The sequence below is a fragment of the Balaenoptera borealis genome, assembly GCF_965194805.1.
Source record: "Balaenoptera borealis genome assembly, chromosome: 9".
Lineage (NCBI taxonomy): Eukaryota > Metazoa > Chordata > Mammalia > Artiodactyla > Balaenopteridae > Balaenoptera > Balaenoptera borealis.
Window position 1 is genome coordinate 35,086,766 of NC_138873.1, and position 22,216 is coordinate 35,108,981.

Genomic DNA, 22,216 nt, shown 5'->3' on the forward strand with positions numbered 1-22,216 from the left:
TGATCTTACCACCATGAGTGAGGATGCACCAGCCTTCTTAGGTGCAGGGTCATTCTGTCTTAGAATTTGGCTTCATGGAAAGGACTGGGCACTTTAAAAGTACACCTTTGCCTGTTATGTACCATCTGAGAAGATGCTTAATAATGAAAATACTTTCTGTTTAGCAATTACACTTAAAACTAAAGCAATTCACAAGAACAATGAAATTCAGATAAGTGTAGAAAAAGTTATCACCTGTAATTTAAGAAATTGTGCAGAGCCACCAATAAGTTTTTCCAAATGATTTTTAATTTATTTCTCAAAACTAAAAAATAAATAAAGAAAAAGAAAAATCCCTTCAGCGCTGCTAATGACTAAACCACATAGATGATTTTTAATGCCATATTTTCTTGAAACTGAAGTCGGCTTAAAGTCATTCATTATTTATATTTTCTTTTAGTTCTAGTCTAAAGGAAATTGGGTGTGTTTCTCTCACAAAGTGCAACATTAAGGGTTAGAGCTGTTTGAGAAGAGTATCATTTATCCATAACAAGTGTTCTCTAAGAAAAACCCTTTCATAACCCTTTTCATCTAATTGACACTTGGGAATATCAATTAAAACTTTCTCCATGAAATTAGGCTTTGAAACGCAGATGTGATAGTGAGGAAACCAAAGCTGAAAAATCAGGGTATTGACAGTTCTAGCATATGGACTTCTTTTCCTTCTGAAGCTTCTTGACCTTATCTTCTGAAACAAACAAACAAACTCCCTTCCCATCAATTCCTTTCTGACCCCATCCTTGCCATAACCTGCTACCGTGAGAATGGGAGGTTCATCAGCTTTCAGATCTTCATTTTACTGAGGTGGCGTGAGATGGAGATAGCGCCTCCCTGGGCAAAATAAGAATAGACACTTCTACATCCTAGTTCTAAAGTCTGGTCTTCTATTAAGCGCCATCCAAATCTCATTTTCTAGGGCTTCTCTTGTTACGGAAAATCACTCTTTGCTCTGTAACAATGCAGACACGCTGTGTGCTTTCCTTCTTTTGTTTCTGCCCCAGATTAGAAAGGAAGGTTGCTGGCAGTGAGGAGGGAAGAGAGTGACCTGGTGATGGACTATTGTAAATCGCCTCTGATAGATTCTTCCTAGACCGCAATGAGTCAGCCACCGACGGGGGGCGCTGCCCCTGCCACAGCCGCAGCTTCTGCCGCCACAGCTGCCACTGAGGCTCGCCTGCACCCGGAGGGCAGCAGCAGAAAGCAGCAGCGTGCTCAGTCACCCGCTAGACCGAGGGACAATTCGGCGCGACAGACCACCGCGGCCACCCGGTCCCCGGTAGGGGCTGGCACTAAACTCAATTCTATTCGACAGCAGCAGCTGCAGCAGCAGCAGCAGCAGCAGGGCAACAAGACCGGGAGCCGCACGGCGCCTCCGGCCAGCGCCCGAGGAAGCGGAGGAGGGGCGGAGAAGGCCGCGCCCCTGGCGCCCAAGGGGGCCGTGCCGGGAGCTGTCCAGTCCTTGGCTGGTGCTGAAGCGGCCCCCGTGGCGACCCTGGCCCCGGTGGGTGTCAGGAGACCTGGCGCGTCGGCGGAGCCGCCCCGGGAGCTAGAGCCCGCGTCCTCTAAACTCGGGGAACCCCCTCCGCTTGGAGAAGGAGGAGGAGGAGGGGGTGGGGAAGGAGGAGGAGCCGGCAGCGGCTCTGGGGAAAGGGAGGGGGGCGCTCCGCAGCCGCCGCCGCCGCCGCCGCCGCCGCCCAGGGGCTGGCGAGGGAAAAGCGTACGCGCTCAGCCGAGGGGCGGCAGTGGCGCGGAGGGGGCCTCCGCCTCGCCATCCACCTCCTCTGCGGGCAAAACCCCAGGCTCCGGCAGCAGAAACTCCGGGATTGGCGTTGTGGGGCCTGGCAGCGGTGGCGGAGGGAGCTACTGGAAGGAAGGATGTCTGCAGTCTGAGCTCATCCAGTTCCATCTCAAGAAAGAGCGGGCGGCGGCGGCGGCGGCCGCGGCTCAGATGCACACTAAGAACGGCGGCGGCGGCAGCAACCGCAGCTCTCCGGTCGCTGGCGCCCCTGCCATTTTTGAGCCCCTCGCAGTCCCTCCCACCTCCCCAATGGCGGCGGCAGCAGAGGGCCCCCAACAGGGCGCAGAGGGCAGCGCGAGCGGCGGCGGCGGCGGCATGCAGGCAGCGGCGCCCCCTTCGTCGCAGCCGCACCCGCAGCAGCTCCAGGAGCAGGAGGAAATGCAGGAGGAGATGGAGAAGCTGAGGGAGGAAAACGAGACTCTCAAGGTGAGGAGGTGGGGGGGGGACGGGTTGGAGGAGGGGAGGTGTGGGCCTCGGAGCATTAGGGCGTGTCCTGGCGGGAGTGAGAGGCTGCTAACCTGTTAGGGAACCTTCAAGAGGGAGGGGAACAGGAAATGAGGGGAGGGGGTCCCTAGGCCCTTTCCGGATCTAAAAGGGCTTGCGATCAGCAGCGTTAGGTTTTTATTTAGATCCAAATCTGGGCCTTCGTTTCTCCGATCATTATGGTTTGGGTCACTTTTTCACGGACAGAGCTGGAGTAGGAGAGCGAGGGAAGGCCTAAAGAGGGCCCATTTTTTCTAGTTTCTTCTCGTTCATTCAGCTCCGGGTCATTCCTGTCTCATGGAGAGGGAGCAGTAAAGCTGAGAATTTGGAGCTGGGATGGGGTGTAGACGGTGTGTGTCCGAGGGGTGGGAGGCGAAGCTAATTTTGACCCGCGGCCTGTCACCGCCTCAGAACGAGATCGATGAACTGAGGACCGAGATGGACGAGATGAGGGACACTTTCTTCGAGGAGGATGCCTGTCAACTGCAGGAAATGCGCCACGAGTTGGAGAGAGCCAACAAAAACTGCCGGATCCTGCAGTACCGCCTCCGCAAAGCCGAGCGCAAACGGCTCCGCTACGCGCAGACCGGGGAAATCGACGGGGAGCTGTTGCGCAGCCTGGAGCAGGACCTCAAGGTGTGCGGCGCCGGGGCTCGGGGGGCGCGCGGCAGGGGCGGTGGGTGGGGACTCCGGTCAAGGGCGCTTTGCGTTGAAAGGCCTTCAGTGGTGATTGGCAAAGAGCTCTAGGGACACGGAGTTTCACAGCGCCAATCACAGAATATCAAGGTCCCGAAAGGGGAAGAGGAAGAACAGACAGGTGGGTCTGAAGGATCGTGAGGTGGGGGGGGGGGGAGGGTCTTGCAGAGAGCGAGCTCTGTGGGCTCTCCTGGGAGAGGAGAGGTGGATTACAGAGGTGGTGGGAGGAGGGCGCCTCCTTCCGCGGCGGAAACAAGGGCGTGGCAGAGCGCAGTCCTTGATCTGACTTCCAGAGACTGTCCTCCAAGCGCAGGCCAGATGGAGTCTGGCACTCAGGAGCAGCGCGGTGAAGACCCCTTTAGTGGAGTTGGAGCCCAGAATAGGAACAGCACTGGGAAGATATTAGAGTTAAGATTTCTCTCTGAAAGCCGCCCCCGTCCCCAACGCCTTCTTCCCGAACTCCTTCCTTTCTGTAATTACCACTTAGATAACTCCCAGAAAGGAAAAACCGTCCAGCTTGTGGTCCCTTTTGGAAAAGTAAAGGGAGAGTGCGCTAAATGAAAGAACCATGTTCTTAGTGAGGTTGCTTCTTCAGAGTCTCACCCAGTGGATAAATTTCAACTTTGAAGTGCGTTTTTTAGATAGGTGTGGTCTGTTCGTTCGGTTTCACTGGAGGCAGATTCACTGACAACGCAAATCAGATGTTATCTTCATGGTCTGGGACAACAAACGAAATATAATTTTAATTGTATCAATTTCATGAAGATTTAAAAGCCGAGTGTAATTATCTTGTATGTTTTTAAAAAGGAAGCCATGGGAAAACATTTTATGAAAGCCGTTGTATCATTTCTCTTTTTTTCCTTTTTCTGACATTTGTCGAGTGTTGACTAGGCAACAGGCACTGTGGCAACCATTGTTACTCATATTATTATTTCATTTAGTTCTCAAGGAAACAAGCCTGTAAGGAAGGGATTATGAATAGCATCATTTTACAGGTGCCCACGATGAACCTTTTACGGAAGTTAAGTGCCCAGCCCCTAGCCCTGGAACTTGGCTAGTAGTTTTTCAGGCTGGCTCCCCACTCAGTCCAAAACCACAGCCTGTGTCCTGAGCTACAGCACCACACTGCCCTAAAATTTCTGAGGCAATCTTAAAACAGGAGGCAAAAATGCACACACTAATTTAAACAAACAAACAAAGTCTCAAAGACTAAAATATTTCTTAAAACTAAGCACCTGGAATGATAGGATCAAAATTCAAGCCTCAGACCCTACCTGGGAATATTTTATTTTCTAGTCTTTAAAATAAGTGATAATGGAGGCATCTACCTCATAGTTTTGTTGTGGAATTAGAGATTTGTGAAATCTCTACACATGATAAAACACAGCTGAACATTTATAACCATGATGTCACGTAGACATTAAGGGAACAGAGTGGAGAGCCAGACTACCTGGCCACTTGTTAGCTGTGTCACCTTGAGCATATTATTTCACCTCCATGAGACTCAGTTTTCCTCATCTATAAAACAGGAATAATAATAGGATCTATTTCATGGGATTGTTGAGAGGGTTAAATGGTTTATGTATGTGAAATGGCTTATATGTAATGCATCTGGAATGATGCCTGGCATATGGTAGACACTATATACATATTGGTTCTAGTACTTTTAATATAACTTTAGCCCATTTACTGTATTGTCTTTAATTACATTTTGGTGTTAAAAACACTTTAATTTAGGTAGCAAAGGATGTATCTGTGAGACTTCACCATGAATTGGAAAATGTGGAAGAAAAGCGAACAACAACAGAAGATGAAAATGAGAAACTGAGGCAACAGCTTATAGAAGTTGAGATAGCAAAGCAAGCTCTGCAGAATGAACTGGAAAAAATGAAGGAGGTTAGTAATCGATTATCTCACGGTGTGCTATATATATTTAGCTCTTCATAGAGAGTACCAAAGACTAATATGACTGTTAAAATAATTCCATTTTTTATGATTATAGGACAGTTTGTTTTTCTCACCCAATATAGTAACAAATACATGATTTCATACTAATAAATAAGTAGCAAAGAAGAAATTCTGACCTCCACCCTACCTCTGACTTGACATATATGAGCTGTGACAGATGCTTCGTGTGTGACATCTAAATGGATGTTAATTAAATAAATTACACAGCTATACCAAACACAAAGGATATCAAGAGTATGAAGGAATAAGCCTTCTGTTAGTTGAGGGGAAGCACTAATCCTGTGAGATTACTACTGAGTTCACAGAACCACAGACTTTGAGGATGAAAAAGACCATAGAGACCATTCAGTCTAATCTAATCATTGCTTGATTCCTCCTTATAACAAAGCCCCCAAATGGTCTAATACTTAGAACTTCACCAGTGACTAGCCCTTAAGATCGTCTCCAGCAGCCAATTTTATCACAGCATAGCTCTGTTTAAGGTTTTCTTTGTTTTCAGTTGCAATCTATCTACTTGTAACCTTAATAAATTCATCTCAGTCCTACCCTTTCGGGTACAAGAGTCAGAGTTCTCTTCCACATCAGCTATTAGAAGATTCCTACCATGTTTCCCCTGAATCTTCTCGAAGAGCAAAATCAGTATCAAAGAAAATAACGAGAATAAAAGAAACAGATGTATCAAGAAATGATTAGAACTAACACACCATTGTAGAGCAATTATACTCCAATAAAGATGTTTAAAAAAAAATAGCTTTGTGATAAGTAACAGTTTGAATTAAAATAATATTCTTCCTTGAAAACTGCCTGAAAATGTACAGTGCAACTTATGAAAACCATTATTGAGAATTAGCAAATACACACATGGTCCTCTGAACATTTCCTCTGCTTAAATATGCAGAATTTAAATGAAAATCCTAATCTTCCCATAGACTAACTGAGATATTGGCACATTCCACTGCTGTGTTTTTCTCGAAATGGTATAAAAATATAACTACCACGTAACAGTGAAAATATCAGTTGTCAATTAAGAATGTGTGGCAGGAATTTGTAGAACACTGTTTCAGTGGGGTAAACTGTTTTGTGATCTAAGTTTCTACTTATTCTTATATTATCCTGAATTTAAACATTTTTAACATGACAAATTAGGGCAAAATCATTGTACTGATATGTGATTCTTAGCTAATACCTCAGGGTGGCTGTGTGCTACAGCAGGAAAACATGGTGGCTGGGAGCCTTGGGACCATCTTCACCAGTAACTAATCGGGTGACTTAAAAGTCCTCTAACTTCTGCTTGCCTCAGTGTATTCAGTCATAAAATGTTATTTTCAGTGAATCTCCGCACCTCTTGCAGCTATCATGACTCTTATCGTGAAGTCCAGGACATTACCATTAAAGAACAGCATAGATTTTTTTCTAAAATTGAGAGATCAAATATTAAATTAATATAAATATAAGGATAGGTTTCTTTGATAATAATGTACAGTTGAAGTTTGTGAAAAATTGAAAGTTTGAAAAAATTAAGTAGGTAGCTGTTATTTGGTGGGGCTGTCATAAGAAAGTAGTACAAACTGAGTGGCTTAAACAATAGAAGTTTATTTTCTCACAGTTCTGGAGACTAAAAGTCCAAAATCAAGGTGTTGGCAGGGTTGGTTTCTTCTGAGGGCTGTGAAGGAAGGATCTATTCCAGGCCTCTCTCCTTGGCTTATATATATGCATCTTCACACTCACATGGCATTCTCCCTGTAGCTGTCTATGACCAAATTTCCCCTTCTTATAAGACACCAGTCATATTACATTAGGACCTGCTGTAATAGCTTTATTGTAGCTTGATTGTCTCAGTAAAGACCCTATCTCCAAATAAGGTCACATTCTGAGGTACTTGCTTGGTGTTAGGTCTTCAACATGTAAATTGCGGCAGGGGCACAATTCAACCTATAAGAATAGCAAAAAGAAAACTCATTGTCAGTTCCATAAGGCTCCATTCCATATTCAGACCTCACTTGCCTTCTTCCATACTCTTTGTTTATCCAATTAAAAATATTCAAGTCAAAACAAACTTCACTGATCATAAGGGATAAAAAAGAAATGCCTTGTGATTTGGCATTATATCAATGTTTTTCAAGTGGATATCTGGAAAGTTGGATTTAAGAATGGCATAAGAGCTTTCTGATTTTCATCCTGTGTCCAGGAAAGGGGGAAATTCCTGTAGACTGGCTGTCCATTACCCAGAGAGATGAGACTTTTCCCATCTTAAAATAAAAGCCAAGATAATCTGGCTACCAGAAAAAAATGACTGGAATCTGGGGATGTCCTCAGGAGAATCATTGTAAGAATGCATTTCCTATTGTTCTCCACACTTTTTCTTACAACTGTTTCCTCCATCAGGGTTCTAACTCTGAATTAGGAAAATACTCTTGCTGCATTAGGCAGTGTGGGTATATGTTCATGCCAAAGAAGAAATTCTCATCCTCCTTGAACTTATAAAAGCCAAACTCCAATCCCTAATTGAGACTACAACAATAAAAGTGTAAAAAATTTAGGAGCAGGTATGCAGGACATCGGCTTTTAAAGTAACCTTTTATTTTTAAAATGGGCTCTAAAATAGCATTCACAGTTTGAGTAGGTGAGTGGTGATAGGGAAAAGAAATGGAAATAGAGAAGAAGGGAGAGAAAGCAGAAGTTAAATATCTGAAGGATTCTAAATGGTGCAATGAAGAGAAAGTGAAATATATTCTGGCAGAAAAGTTCCATAATCATTCACTAGAGGTTGACCTTCATAGTGTTCAGAAAAGTGTCAGAAATAGAAAAAGTAGTTTAAAAATAGTTTAGAAATCAGAAATGCTTCATTAAAATTAAGATTTTTGTAATGGTGATTTTGTTGTCCTCCAAAAAAATAAATATAAAAACTGAATTGCAATCATAACTGGCTTACTTTGTGCAGTAGAGGTTGTGAGTTTGAAGCCTGACTTGTCCCCATCTAACTGCAACAATTTCAGCTAACCATCTGCTTTCTTGTTTGTAAAATGAAAACATATTCAAGTCCTTGGTGAGTGTTAACCACACAACTTTTATCACTTTGAGGCGTTCTACCAGTGGAGAAAACAGAACCAGGCCAAGCTTTCCATTTTGAAGAAAATGCACTAGTTATGGAGTAAAATCATAAAATGCCCAATAGAATATACTAGAGAGAAGCAATCCTCCAACTTGCAGATTTTAGTTTCTTATGTGGAGTTATATAGATGTAGAACAGCACAACTGGGACCAGGAGGCCATCTGCTGGAGTTTGGAAACCATTTTCTAAGAGTTTAACTGGCTTCAAGGGTGTTGACCAATTGCTCTCAGGGCTGGTGGCTGCACAAGGTCCTGTGCACCTGCTCACATCCATCTGCTTCTCTTCTCCCCCTGAGAGTAGGGAGTCGGTACTGGGGGGAAAGAAGAGTTGAGTAGAGGCAGGATGGAGGTAATTAGTTGACTCTACTGCTACTCATTGCTTGTGTTGAAACAGCTGATGTTTTGCCATCTGTAAACAAGAGGGATCTCTTAGGATGCTGCCTTAGAATCTTTTTTTTTATATATAAATTTATTTTATTTATTTTTACTTTTGGCTGTGTGTTGTCTTCGTTGCTGTGCGCGGGCTTCTCACTGCAGTGGCTTCTCTTATTGCGGAGCACGGCACGCGGGCTTCAGTAGTTGTGGTGCACGGGCTTAGTTGCTCTGCAGCATGTGGGATCTGCCTGGGCCAGGGCTCGAACCTGTGTCTCCTGCATTGGCAGGCGGATTCTTAACCACTGCGCCACCAGGGAAGCCCGCCTTAGAATCTTAATGGCATTCTCATCCCACTTATAAAACATTGATTACTACTGGCATTATGCTTTCTTGCAGTAGAAAAATGCCTTTACCTTTATGTAACCTGGGAAAAATGCTTTTCTATCTTTCAGCATCACAAACAGTCAGTGAGACAGAGGTTTTTGTAAAAGTTATTTTATGGAAACTACAACTAGCTCTTTGAATGCCAGGATGGGTTAATGCACATAGTGAGAATATAGAGTAGGCTATGTACAGTGTGGAGGAGGTTCTATGAGGGGTGAGTCTCTGCTACAGTTAATTGAGGATCACTGCCCTTTCTGAAGTCCTACCGCTGTGGGAACAACCTTTATTTTCAAAGCTTTGAAAGCCCTGTGCTCTTCAGGAGGAAGGCGTCTTCTCATGTCACCTTTAAAGTCTGGTACTTGGAGAAGCACTGCTGACAGATATTTGAGAAAAGAATGAACCAACAGAGGATCTTTAAAGATGGAAAAGGAAAAAAGAATAACAGTAACTGAGATGATGATGATAAGAACTGTTTGTTAGATCTTTTTCAGTTCAGAATCTCTTTGTGTTGTCTCATCCCTCACCCCGACCCAAGAATCTTAAAAGAAAATAATTTTCTTAGCTTTTACTGGCCTTTGCTCTAGGGGGCTGTTAACTGGCCTACTGCAATAGCACCATCTATCTTGGGACTTCTATTTTCTGTGCACTTGGTTAATATAGCCTATCTATTACAATGAACTTTCATTCTAGAACACAAAAATAATTAGTACTATAAATTTCAACAGTAGTGCCTCTGTTTTTTTAAAAAAATTTTATGGAGTACATAGAGAATATATCTGTTTCCTCAGACTCTCTGTACAGGCAGAACACTTTAATAAACAAATGCTTGTCCTGACTGTTTTCAACGACCTACTTATTTTCTTATATAAAATAAAGAACTGATTGTAACCATACTTGGTTTTGATAGGGCATGTTTAAGTTATAAAGTGCAAAAAGAAATACTGCGTGATAAATCAGCAAAGAAGCAGCCCAAAAGACAGTTTAAATGGGGAATTTCTTTGGCATTCAAGTATTTTCCCCTGGTTCTGGTAAGTTAACTTATAATTTGAAAAATGGAACAGTAATCGTTGATATTTTTGATGAAATTACCATAAATATTTTGAAATGCATCAATTAAACACTATGACTTTAGTCACATCTTCTCAGAGGCAGTAGTTTATTGAATAACATAGGCAGGAATAAAAGAAACTAAATTAAAAGCAAAGAATAATGTGCCAGGTAAGCATAGAAAAGCTTGTCTTCCAGGTTACCAATTGTTGAAGTTTTAAAGATATAATGATTTCGGAATTATAAACCTTATTGGATTTTTTTTTTTAATTTTTAAATTTATTATTTATTTATTATTATTTTTTTTATTTTTGGCTGTGTTGGGTCTTCGTTTCTGTGTGAGGGCTTTCTCTAGCTGTGGCAAGCGGGGGCCACTCTTCATCGCGGTGTGCGGGCCTCTCACTATCGCGGCCTCTCTTGTTGCGGAGCACAGGCTCCAGACGCGCAGGCTCAGTAATTGTGGCTCACGGGCCCAGTTGCTCCGCGGCATATGGGATCTTCCCAGACCAGGGCTCGAACCCGTGTCCCCTGCATTGGCAGGCAGATTCTCAACCACTGCGCCACCAGGGAAGCCCCTTTATTGGATTTTTTAAACGAAATTACATATGCAATTATATGCACTCTGAAGTTATTCCCAAGAATCATTTGGGTAAATGGCACTTTTCTTTTACCCTGATGCCAAGTTCCCAGTAAAAGTGAAGTAGTACACAGATCAGAAAATCCCTGTTGGTGGCTTATTTTGTGAAAAATATTGACTTTTTATTATAAACCTCAAATTTCTGGGTTTTTTTTTACATAAAAGTACACATCAGTGTTACACACCCTGTACAATGGATCAGATTTCACTTCTTTTCTTGGCTGGAATTTCAAACTTTATATTCTTGAAACAGTAAGGCACTGTACAAATAATGAATTCTTACAATAATGGACTAAGCACCTCCCATTGAGTACACATGCAGTTACCATGGCTTCATAGAAATTGTTTAATAAATGATAAATGTATGTTGAAATGGTTGTTGCACTTGCTGGTAAACCATATCCATGGGAGCTAAGTCTCTCACCCTGGACTCTGCCAGTATAATAGAGGACTTGGGGCTTTAGGCTGAACTTTGAGTGCTCTGCCCCTGAAAACTGAGCAGCTGACCTGTGTTTCGGTATCTTCATGGAAGCATGTTACCACGTAGTTATTGAAGAGTTGTTTACTTCTCCGACTTCTCTATCCAACTTACTTTAAAAAGGGGTTTGAAATGGTTCTTGGTAAATCATAACCATTGAAATAAGGGTTTAAAACTTTGGTCACAGAAGAATTCTGGGAACATGAAGGAAAACTTAGTCCAGGGGATGTACACTGTTAATCTAAGTTTAGTAGCAGTCAAGTCAGGGAGAGAAATATTGAATGAAATTCTTACCTAGCTGTGACCTAATATGGAGGTAACACCAGGTTTCATGAGAGGTCTCCAGAATAACCATGAAGAAAATCAATTATAGTACAGCAGAATGTTGACAATTATAAACAGACTTTATGTGATGATGGGTGGCAACCAATGGATGGATGAGCCTTTGTAAAAATTGTCAGTTCTCACCTATACACTTAATAAATTAGGAATTTAAATTTTGCAGAAAATAAAGTTAAGACATTTTGTCATTAGCTGTGAATTTGAGGGTGACTTATTAAAAATCACATATGTCATGGAGTCTAGAAACTGGCTTTGAAGTCTCACCTCTCATTCCCTGTTATGTTGAGCAAATAATTTGAAATTTTTAGGCCTCAGTTTCTTTATCCATAAATGCAGAAATTAAACTAAATGCTCTCAAAGGTCTTTATAAAAATGTCATTTTCGACATTATCAGTTATCCATCTCTGTGCTTCCTGAAAGTTCTTTTCATAGTCAGGATGCCACTTCATATCACTATTATTTTATTACTGCAATTTTTTGTACATTCAATCAACAGGTATTTATTGAACAGTAATGTATTATCTGCTAGAATGTGGCCATATGGATACCATGGAGGCTACAAATATACAGATATCAGAGGACTTCCCTGGTGGTCCAGTGGTTAAGACTCTGCATTTCCACTGCAGTGGAATATATACACTGGGCAGAATATATACACTGGGCAGTGTATACACACACACACGCACACACAGAGATATCAGAATGTTGCATTAAACTGAGAGTTTGCACTCACTGAGGGCTCTGCTGAAGGGTTTTCAACCACAGAGACCAAGACCTACAACACTGTCTCTGGTTGTTGCTACTATTCAGCATTCAAGGATCTGGTTTAGTGTAGAAATCAGAACTGAAGACCCGATGTGCAGGGCTGAGAATAAGTGAAGCTTTCTGAATAATCTGAGCCCCACTTTGTATGTAGTCTTAGTTCTCCAACCCATGGTAACCAAATAGTTCACCATCTTTTCCAATAAGAAATAAACCAGAGTATTGAATGATGGTACCTAGACATTCTAAGTTGTGCGGAAAGTCTCTGAGGTGAGTTCTTTAAACGTATAATTCTCTGCAGTGAAATCTGCCCCCGGAAGGCTGCCAGGTTCTCACCCTATGGTGTGTGGCACAAGTTAATGAGTGCTGATCATCAGTTAAACATCCAAACATTTGTCTTTAGCTATTATTAAAATAATATGAGACTTCTCTGATGTTTTTTGAAGGTGAGAGTCTTTATGTTTCCAAGAGCATAATAAGAATCTTTTTGAGGTCCTTTGGCCTTTGTTGTGTGTGTGTGACAGACAAAAACCTCGTGTAGAACCAACCCCCATTAAACAACCTAGTCCCTTCCTTACTCAGGGGTGTAGTTATGACCTATCTTGTCCCTGTGGTGCTTTTAGGCTTTGGGGCAGTAATTATCAACACTGTTCTCTACCACTGCCCTCTACCCATGGCCACCCTTGGCTGCCTGAGAACGGCCCTGCCTCTAGCAGTGGCAGAAAATAGCATCTACTGTCTGTCTCAGCCTTTTCCATGAGGCTAAAATCCCAAGACTTTGATCTGACTTTAATTTAGCAACTATTTTTAAACAAACATTTACTGAATATGTGTAGAGTGTGTATAAGGGAATAACAGTTAATGTCGCCATGAGAGTAGTAGTCTTTCCTAACAGAAAGTTAATGGCTTTCTGATAGAAAAGACAACCTTGTAGAGGTTGTATTTGACAGCAAAGTATTTGCATTACTGTACTGAATACTTTGATGTTCATTGTCTCAGTGTGGTGAACACTATGAAGACAGGGCCCTACCTATTTTGATCACTGTGGCACCTTCAGCATCCAGTTCAGTGCCTGGCTTGTAGTCAGTTAGACCATATATTCTGTAATATTATAACAACTTCTGTTTCATATTTAATTTGTCTAGAACTTTTTCCTGCACTAGAGTGTAAATTCCCTGAGGTTAAGGACTAAGTCTGTCTTATTCATCATTGTATCCACAACAGCCGGAAGTTGTTGACAAAATTTGACAAACAATAAATAATTTTGAATGAGAGAGTGAATGGAAATTAGGAGAGGTGTTTCAGGCCCTATTTTGCAGAGAGAACAAAAAACGTGACTCAGAATCAGGGCTCTTTCCATGGTGCTGAGGCTATACAAATAAGATGAGAAGGAAGCAGATGACTAACTCCAGCCTCACCCCACTTCCAGAATTAGAGGTCCCTTGAGATTTTGCTACCACCTAGAAATTTCCAGGCTTCTACCTTGCTTCTCGCAAACCCCGGTTATTCTCCAGAAGCAGCAACTCTTCCCTGAAACAAGATCTCATAGGCTTCTTGGGAGGGGGAATGAGGACGGGAGTTCAAAAACAAGAGGACAACTCTGATATCCTGGGTATCAGTTCTGCAGTTTAATTTCTGTGTTCTTTGGTGAGAAAGTGTGAACTGCATGTTTAGAGAATGGAGAAGGCTGCAGATCCTTTCATTCCCAAAAACTATCTAAATTTGCTTTAAATTTTCAATGTTTGGGACAGTCAATTCAGCAGTTAATTTGGCTGGGGAGATGTGGAAAATTACCCCAGGGCTGCAGTTGTTCAATAGCTACCAGTGTTGAGTACTAATTATAAGCCAGTCACTTTATGTATCATTGTGTTGTTAATAGTTTCATTTTAGAGATGAACACTCAATGCTCAGAAAGCAGGCCAGGTCCACCCTAGTCCATCTGCCTCCAAGCCCACGGTGTCCACTAGCCAGCTTGGCCTCACTGCAGGGACTCAGGCTGCCCCTTCCGTCTTCTTCCTGACCCACACATGACCTGCCCTCGGTAGGGACCTCAGTACTCCTAGGATCTTTAAGTTCTGTACCTCTAGCACACATTTAGGGACTGCTCTGGGCAGGCTTTGAGAGAATACTTCTAAGGTGTGTCTACAGGAAAAATCTATTTTATCTCACAAAAAGGGACTCTTTGGAGGAAAAAAAAACAAAAACAAAAACAACTAAGAACATAAAGCTAGAAAAATGTTTTCAGGTCTGTTGATCCTGGCTCTTCGTTTTACAGATTTAATACCTGTGTTACTTCAGATAGGTTATTTAATGGCTGATTCTCAATTTAATCACCTCTTAAAGGAAAATAAATATTTTCCCTATCCAGTCTATTCACAAGGATAACAGGAGGTAACATAGGTAAAAGTGCCTGAAAAACTGTAAGGTATGATATAGACATCAGATTTTGTTGTTGTTAGTATAATAATATAATATGTGATAATAATATTATTATTATCACATAGCTCTAGATTAGCTGATTAAGACAACTCCTAGAAAGAAATTTTAAGTCCATGAGATTGAAACTTTAGATCTATTTAGGGCACTTGTTCTTTTATACAGGCCTTTGAAAACACTTTTGCTTTCTCTTTTCCCATGAATGTCTGCTACTTTCTGAAGTTCGCCCTTACACCTAGCTTCACTGTGGAACCATTCTAACTTCTGTCTGTCCTGAGGCATGAGGCATGGGGCATGTCCTTAGTCCTTGCTGCTTCACCATCCATTCGCTCACATTTGCAATGGTTTTGGGGACGTGCTTACAACGAGGCTGCACTGTCTGCCCCTGCACCCATCAACAGCGCTAACAGCGCTAATTTGTCTGGATAAATGTTTCTCTCCTACCTTTGCTGCCCTATAAACATGCTTCTTAAAAAGAAACATCTTAGCAGGGAGAAGAGGGCTCTTGTATTCAAGCACAAGATACTTTAGATTGTTTTGTAGCTTTTGTTGACTCCACAGCTAAATTCTATGCTCTCTGAATTTAAGAACCATATTTCATTTAATTCACACACACACACACCGTTAATACATACAAAAACTATCAATAAATGCACAGGCAAGAGAAGCAGTGTTTAAGAAGACATGATTGCTGTCAGAGGAGCCCAGCTTTAGCTCCTAAAATTAGAATTTACTTGGTTCCTCTGTTTTCCAATACTTGTATTACGTTTGAGTAAATATAACATGCAATTTCACTGTATATTAGGAAGTATTTTCCAAATTTAAAATTCAGTCATATATTGAATATTTTATACTTGATTGCATTTTAATGGAAATACAGTCACTTATTTGATGTCTGTTCTGATTCCATTTTTACATTTCAGGGTCAGTTAAAAGTGATCTTTATCCAGATGATAAATGACATTTGAAGATGACATTTAAATATGTCATTTAGCTACTCTCCTGACATTTTCCATTTTATACTTATATATTTTACTTAATGGAGCCATCTATATTCAACATGACAAGTCAGAAGCGCTTAAAATTAAAATTCAAAGTGTTCTATATTCATCTTCTGGCTAGCTCAGTTATTTCTAATTTGTCTAGCCAATCAATCATAGTGGTAAATAAAATTAAGTACATTATTTTTTCTTTCCTTCACAAAGTAAGCATTCTTACATTGGCCAAGAGCCTTGAATAATAGTAGAAATAATTAGACAGCCCAACTGATTATTGCATTCAAGTGCATAATGAGTGACTAATATGTTGGTGTGTGATTATATCCACTGTCTCCTTGCACATGGAAGAAAGGGTTTTCATAGAACTTTATGAAACGGTAGCCATCTGTTTGTATTTAGGAGGATCTGTTATATGGAAAGTATTGTCCTTCAAGGATAAAATGCAATTATCAAATTCATTTACTTAGAGATATGGCTAAATTAGAATAATTATGTTCTACAGTGATTCAGAAGATAAATTTTTAAAAAGTTCTAAAGATATTTTAAAGATATTTTTAATTCTACTAGTGTTAACTTTGAGTTTTGTTTTTTTTTTTAATACATAGCAAACAACTTTAATACAACCAGTTAGCATTTTGTTGACTTCACATAGGAATGCAGAATGAAATGTTTGAGTCAAAATTTTTTCTTCTCATATTATATATTTTTTTCCATTAGCTTCTGGCATTTGTTTTGCAGTAGAGAAGCGTGTGATTGGTCTGACTTTGATTCCTTTGTATATCAAATTATTTTCTCTCTGCATGTTTATGGATATTTTTCTTTACCCTTTGTATAAATCAGTGTCCTTTAGTAGGAAATAAAATTCACCCTAGATGGCTCAAATGAATAGGATTACTCACAGTGGTGTAGGTAGGATTAAGGGAACAAACTCTTAATTTGAGCTGGTGAGGCATTCAGAGAAGACTAGCAACAACACTTGGAAGCCATCAATACCCCTAGAGACGAGGACATTGCTGAGGAAATCGTGTTACAGGGGCCAGTGAAAGCTGGAACTGTGGAGAGGATCCACCTAGTGGGAGCTGTCATCTGGAGGGGTGTTAGCTACTACTAAGATGTGGTGTTGAAAAAAGTGAGGGAGCAAGGAGAATCCCCCTGAACTCTCTCTCTTCCTGCCCTCTATCCCTCAGCATTTCTGCCAGTGCCTTCAATTGGCCAAACCCAAGTAGAAGGTAATTGATAGGGGAGGGAGCCTGGATAAAACGGTCTGCAAAGGTCAACTTCTCAAAGTACAGAGCAGGGCAGAGAAGGGGCAAGAATGAATCTGGACAGCTGAAGGAGAATAACCAGTTTAAAAACACTGCCAGGGCATATCTAGGTGATGGTCTTTGTAATATACCCAAAATGTATAGACCCTTTAATTGGAAAATTAACATCTATTTATTAATTATCTCAGAGGAACTTTCTTGTAGTCTAGGCTTGATAATCACATATGCTCTATTTTTTCCCTAGGATTTTCTTCACTTTGTACTTCTTATACCTATTTTTCTCATCCTTTCACCTTTTTTATCCTTTTCACCTGTGTTGGACGATTTCTCAAGTTTGTTCTTAATATCACTGAGTTAATTGCTGTGTCCGTCATGCTCTTTAAAGATTCCAGTGCAAAATTTAATTTTTGCATTGAGTTTTAGTGTCCTTTGTGAATTTTCTTATTCCCAACAGCTCCCTATTTCAGAGATTAATCTCTTCTAGATGTTCTATTTTTAGTTCATAGGGGCTATATTTATTATCTTATTAAGAGTAAGATTATTAAGAATTTATTATCATATTAAGCAGTTTTCAAAGCTGCTTTCTGTACTTTGAAAATTATTTCAAAATAATATTCAGACTTTTTTTTGTTTTTTTCCTTTCTTTTTATCTGAACTTTTTCTTTTCTTTTCTTTCTTTCTTTCTTTATTTTTGGCCATGTCGCATGGCTTCCAGGATCTTAGTTCCCCACCAGGGATGGAACCCAGGCCCACAGCAGTGAAAGCACCGAGTCTTAACCACTGGACCGCCAGGGAATTCCCTGAATAGTTGTTTAAAATTGACCCAATACATTTTATTTTAACAGCTTTATTAAGGTGTAATTTACATATCATAAATTCACTTGTTTTAAGTGTACAATTTAATGTTTTTTAGTAAATGTGCAGAATTGTGCAACCATCTCCATAATCAATTTTTGAACATTTCTATCACTGCACAGAGATTCTTAGTGGCCATCTGCAGTCACCTTCTGTTCTCACCCCTGACCTCAATCGAGCACTAATATGTTTTCTACATCTATAGCTTTGTATTTTCTGAATATTTCATATAATTGTAATCATACCATATGTGGCCTTTGCAACTGGCTCCTTTCACTTAGCCTAATATTTTGATTTGTTTTGTTTTATTTTTTATTAAAGTATAGTTTATTTACAATGTGTTAGTTTCTGCTGTACAGCAAAGTGATTCAGTTATACATATATATATTCTTTTCCATTCTGGTTTATTACAGGATATTGAATATAGTTCCCTGTGCTATACAGTAGGACCTTGTTGTTTATCTATAGTAGTTTGTATCTGCTAATCCCAAACTCCTAATTTATCCCTCCCCTACCCCTTTTCTCTTTGGTAACCCTAAGTCTGTTTCTGTTTCTTAAATAGTTCATTTGTGTCATATTTTATATTCCACATATAAGTGATATCATATGGCATTTGTCTTTGTCTTTCTGACTTACTTCACATAGTATGCTAATCTCTAGGTCCATCCATGTTGCTGCAAATTAGCCTAATGTTTTTGAGCTTGATTCTTGTTGTAGTGTGTATCAGTACTTATTCCTTTTTATTTCTAAATAATACTCAATTGTGTGTGTGTGTGTATATATATATATGTATATATATATGTATATATGTATACAACACATTGTTTACCCATTCATTAGTTGATGGACATTGGATTTTTTCCATTTTTATTAATAATGCTGCTATGAGCCTTCACATATAAGTTTTTGTGTGGACCTGTGTTTCAATATCTTTAAATAGATATCTAAGAGTAGAATTTATGGGTCATATGATGTATTTATATTTAACTTTTTAAAGAAACTGCCAAACTTCTTTTCAAAGTGGCTGTACCAACCACTTTACATTCTCACCAGCAGTGGAGGAGGGTTCCAATTTATCAACATCCTTGTCAACACTTATTACCTACCTTTTTTATTATAGCTATTTTATTGAACGTTAAGCGGGATACCTTTGTGGTTTAGATTTGTGTTTCCCCAATGATGCTGAACATCTTTTCATGTGCTTATTTTCCATTCATATATCTTTTGTGCAATGTCTTTTCAGTTTTCTGTTTATTTTGAGTTGGATTATTAGTCTACATATTCTTGAGTTCGAATTTAAGCTCTTTATATATTCTGGATACAAGCCTTTTATCAGATGTATGATTTGCAATGTTTTCTTCTGTGGCTTGTCTTTCCTTTTTTTTTTTTTTTTCAAAAGAGAGAAAGTCTTTTATTTATTTATTTATTTATTTATGGCTGTGTTGGGTCTTCGTTTCTGTGCGAGGGCTTTCTCTAGTTGTGGCAAGTGGGGGCCACTCTTCATCGCGGTGCACGGGCCTCTCACTATCGCGGCCTCTCTTGCTGTGGAGCACAGGCTCCAGACGCGCAGGCTCAGTAGCTATGGCTCATGGGCCTAGTTGCTCCGTGGCATGTGGGATCTTCCCAGACCAGGGCTCGAACCCGTGTGCCCTGCATTGGCAGGCAGATTCTCAACCACTGCGCCACCAGGGAAGCCCTGTCTTTACTTTTTTAATGGTGCTTTTTAAAATGCAAAAGTTTTACATTTTGATGAAGTCCGATTTATAAATGTTTTTTCTTTTATCACTTGTGCTTTTGGTGTCACATCTAAGACATCTTCACCTAACCCACAGGAAAATCATTCTATTGTTTGTTTTTTTTTTCTAAGAGTTTCCTAGTTTTAGAAATTACACTCAGGTCTACGATCAGTTTTGAATTAACTTATGTGTATGGTGTGAGTTAGGTTTCTAAATTCATCTTTTTGCATGTGGAGTTCCAGTTGCCCCAGCACCACTTGTGGAAAAGACTATCCTTTCCCTATTGAAGTGTCTTTGTCCAATGCACTTTTGTCTCTTTTTCTAATTTTTGTTTCTTTTTCGAAACTGTTATTATTGAATGTCAGATTTTCTTTTTAAATTCAATCTTGGCTCAAGACACTCACTGTGTAACTTTTTCTTAGTCCCCCTCAGTGCCGGTTCTCAGATCCAAAGCTGTGGTGCAACTTGATATGCACAACTCCAGCCCAATTTCTGTTGGCTAGTAGACATTCATCTTCTTGGCCTATTCTGAAAGAACATAGGAAAGTCTACTACTGCAGCACTCAGGCACACTGACTATGAAGAAAATTTGAATCTTAGAAACATTTGAAACAGCTTGTAGTTGTTCTTTGCCTACTTTAGTTTAAGAAAAACAATAAACCCCAATATAGGTGCCCCCAAGGCTTTTCTGTCTATGCTTCTACCCATGATGCCCTGGATAAGGAAAGAGTATATCTCTTGATTCATTGCACAATTAATTATCTAGCTCCTTCCCTACTTGGTTCCTACTTGTCTTGGAGTTTTAATAACCAGAGAGCTACTGATTGCAAAGGGGCCAGGCCATTTCTCCCGATACATGGTAAAGTAGAGCTTGTGCAATATTTTTGCATGTATTGAGGAAAGTAGGGATGTAGAAGTGTTGGCTGCCTAGTTGTTTGGTTTTTTTTTTTAATAACTTTATTGAGGTATGTTTTATATATCATATAGTTCAGCGGTCCCCAACCTTTTTGGCACCAGGGACCGGTTTCGTGGAGGACAATTTTTCCATGGACCAGCGTAGGGGGGTATGGTTTCGGGATGATTCAAGCACATTACATTTATTGTGCACTTTATTTCTATTATTATTACCTTGTAATATATAATGAAATAATTATATAACTCATCATAATGCAGAATCAGTGGGAACCCTGAGCTTGTTTTCCTGCAACTAGATGGTCCCGTCTGGGGGTGATGGGAGACAGTGACAACCGAAGTGTGTTGCTTATGTCCAGTCTACTCCGTAAGATGCAGCTTAATTGTCACTTGCCACTCACTGTTAGGGCTTTGATATGAGTCTGCAAGCAACTGATTTATTATGGTCTCTGTGCAGTGAAACCTCTCTGCTAATGATAACCTGTATTTGCATCTGCTCCCCAGTGCTAGTGTCACCGCCTCAGCTCCACCTCAGATCATCAGGCATTAGATTCTCTTAAGGAGCGTGCAACCTAGATCCCTCGCATGCACAGTTCACAGTAGGGTTCACGCTCCTATGAGAATCTAATGCCGCCACTGATCTGACAGGAGGTGGAGCTCAGGCGGTAATGCGAGCGATGGGGGAGCTGGGGGAGCGGCTGTAAATACAGATGAAGCTTCGCTCACTCGTCCGCTGCTCACCTCCTGCTGTGCAGCCCGATTCCTAACAGGCTACAGACCTGTATCAGTCTGTGGCCCGGGGATTGGGGATCCCTGATATAGTTAACCCATTCCAGCTGTACGATTCAATGTTTTTTTCTTCAGCAAATTTTCCAAGTTGTACAATTATTACAATAAATCGGTGTTAGAACAGTTTTATCACCTCTGTAAGATCCCTCATGCCCATTTACTGTTAATCCCCAACCGCTAATCTACTTCCTATATCTATTGACTTCCCTTTTCTAGACATTCATATAAACGAAATCATACAATGTATGATTTCTGCCTGGCTTCTTTCCCTTAACATAATGTTTTTGAGGCTCATCTGTGTCATATCATGTATCAGTAGTTCATTTTTTATTGCTGAATAGTATTCTATTACGTGGATACTACACTTTATGTATCTACTCATCAGTAGGTGGACATTTAGGTTGTTCCCATTTGAGCTATTATGAATAATGCTTAACAATATTCTTGTGCAAGTCCTTGGTGAATATAAGTTTTCATTTTTCTTGGGTATATACTTAAGAGTGGAATTGCTGAGTCATATGGCAAATTTGTGTTTAACTTTTAAGCAACAGGGATGTCTAGTCCTGATTGATTTGCAGCTCCAGTTCTTTTGTTTCAGAGGCTACATATAAGATACAGTATTTCTTTGTTGAATTCCACTGATGCTATCGTTGAAGGAAAATTTTCTCAGATTCTGACAAATGCTTGACCATTAATCTTAGTTTCCAGTCTTACTGCATGTACATTTTAATCTTTGCCTTCAAGTATATTTTAATAGGAAGAAAGAGATAGCTTCATGTCATGTTATCCCAAATTCTTTTAAAGTAACAATGTGAACAGGGTAAATTTTCTTTAAAAAATAATACGTTAGGAAATGAATCTGGTTCATCTGTGATTACTTTCCATAACTTCCTTAATATATGGAATATTTTATTCCTATTCCGGTGATAGCTCATGCTCTATGTTCATGCATGTATCTTCCAGGTACTTATTTATTATTTATAAAGGGACTAATGTATGTGTAGCTGTTAAGTTGCTCTCATGTCTAAAGAAGATGTGTGTGAATATGTGTGCATTCTTTAACATTGTATTAAGGAATTAAGTAAATTTATTTAGCCTAAAATAT

General features: G+C 40.2%; 1 protein-coding gene across 2 annotated transcripts in view; it reads left to right on the forward strand.

Moving 5' to 3' along the window:
* Positions 1–22,216, forward strand: part of MTCL3 (MTCL family member 3) — a 58,174-nt gene that overhangs the window by 15,877 nt on the left and 20,081 nt on the right. For both annotated transcript variants that reach the window (XM_082406120.1, XM_082406121.1), the window contains exons 2-4: positions 1,041–2,263; positions 2,732–2,956; positions 4,754–4,912. In XM_082406120.1, the coding sequence (XP_082262246.1) occupies positions 1,136–2,263; positions 2,732–2,956; positions 4,754–4,912 (1,512 nt within the window). In that variant the 5' untranslated portion in view covers positions 1,041–1,135. The remainder of the gene's footprint in view (positions 1–1,040; positions 2,264–2,731; positions 2,957–4,753; positions 4,913–22,216) is intronic.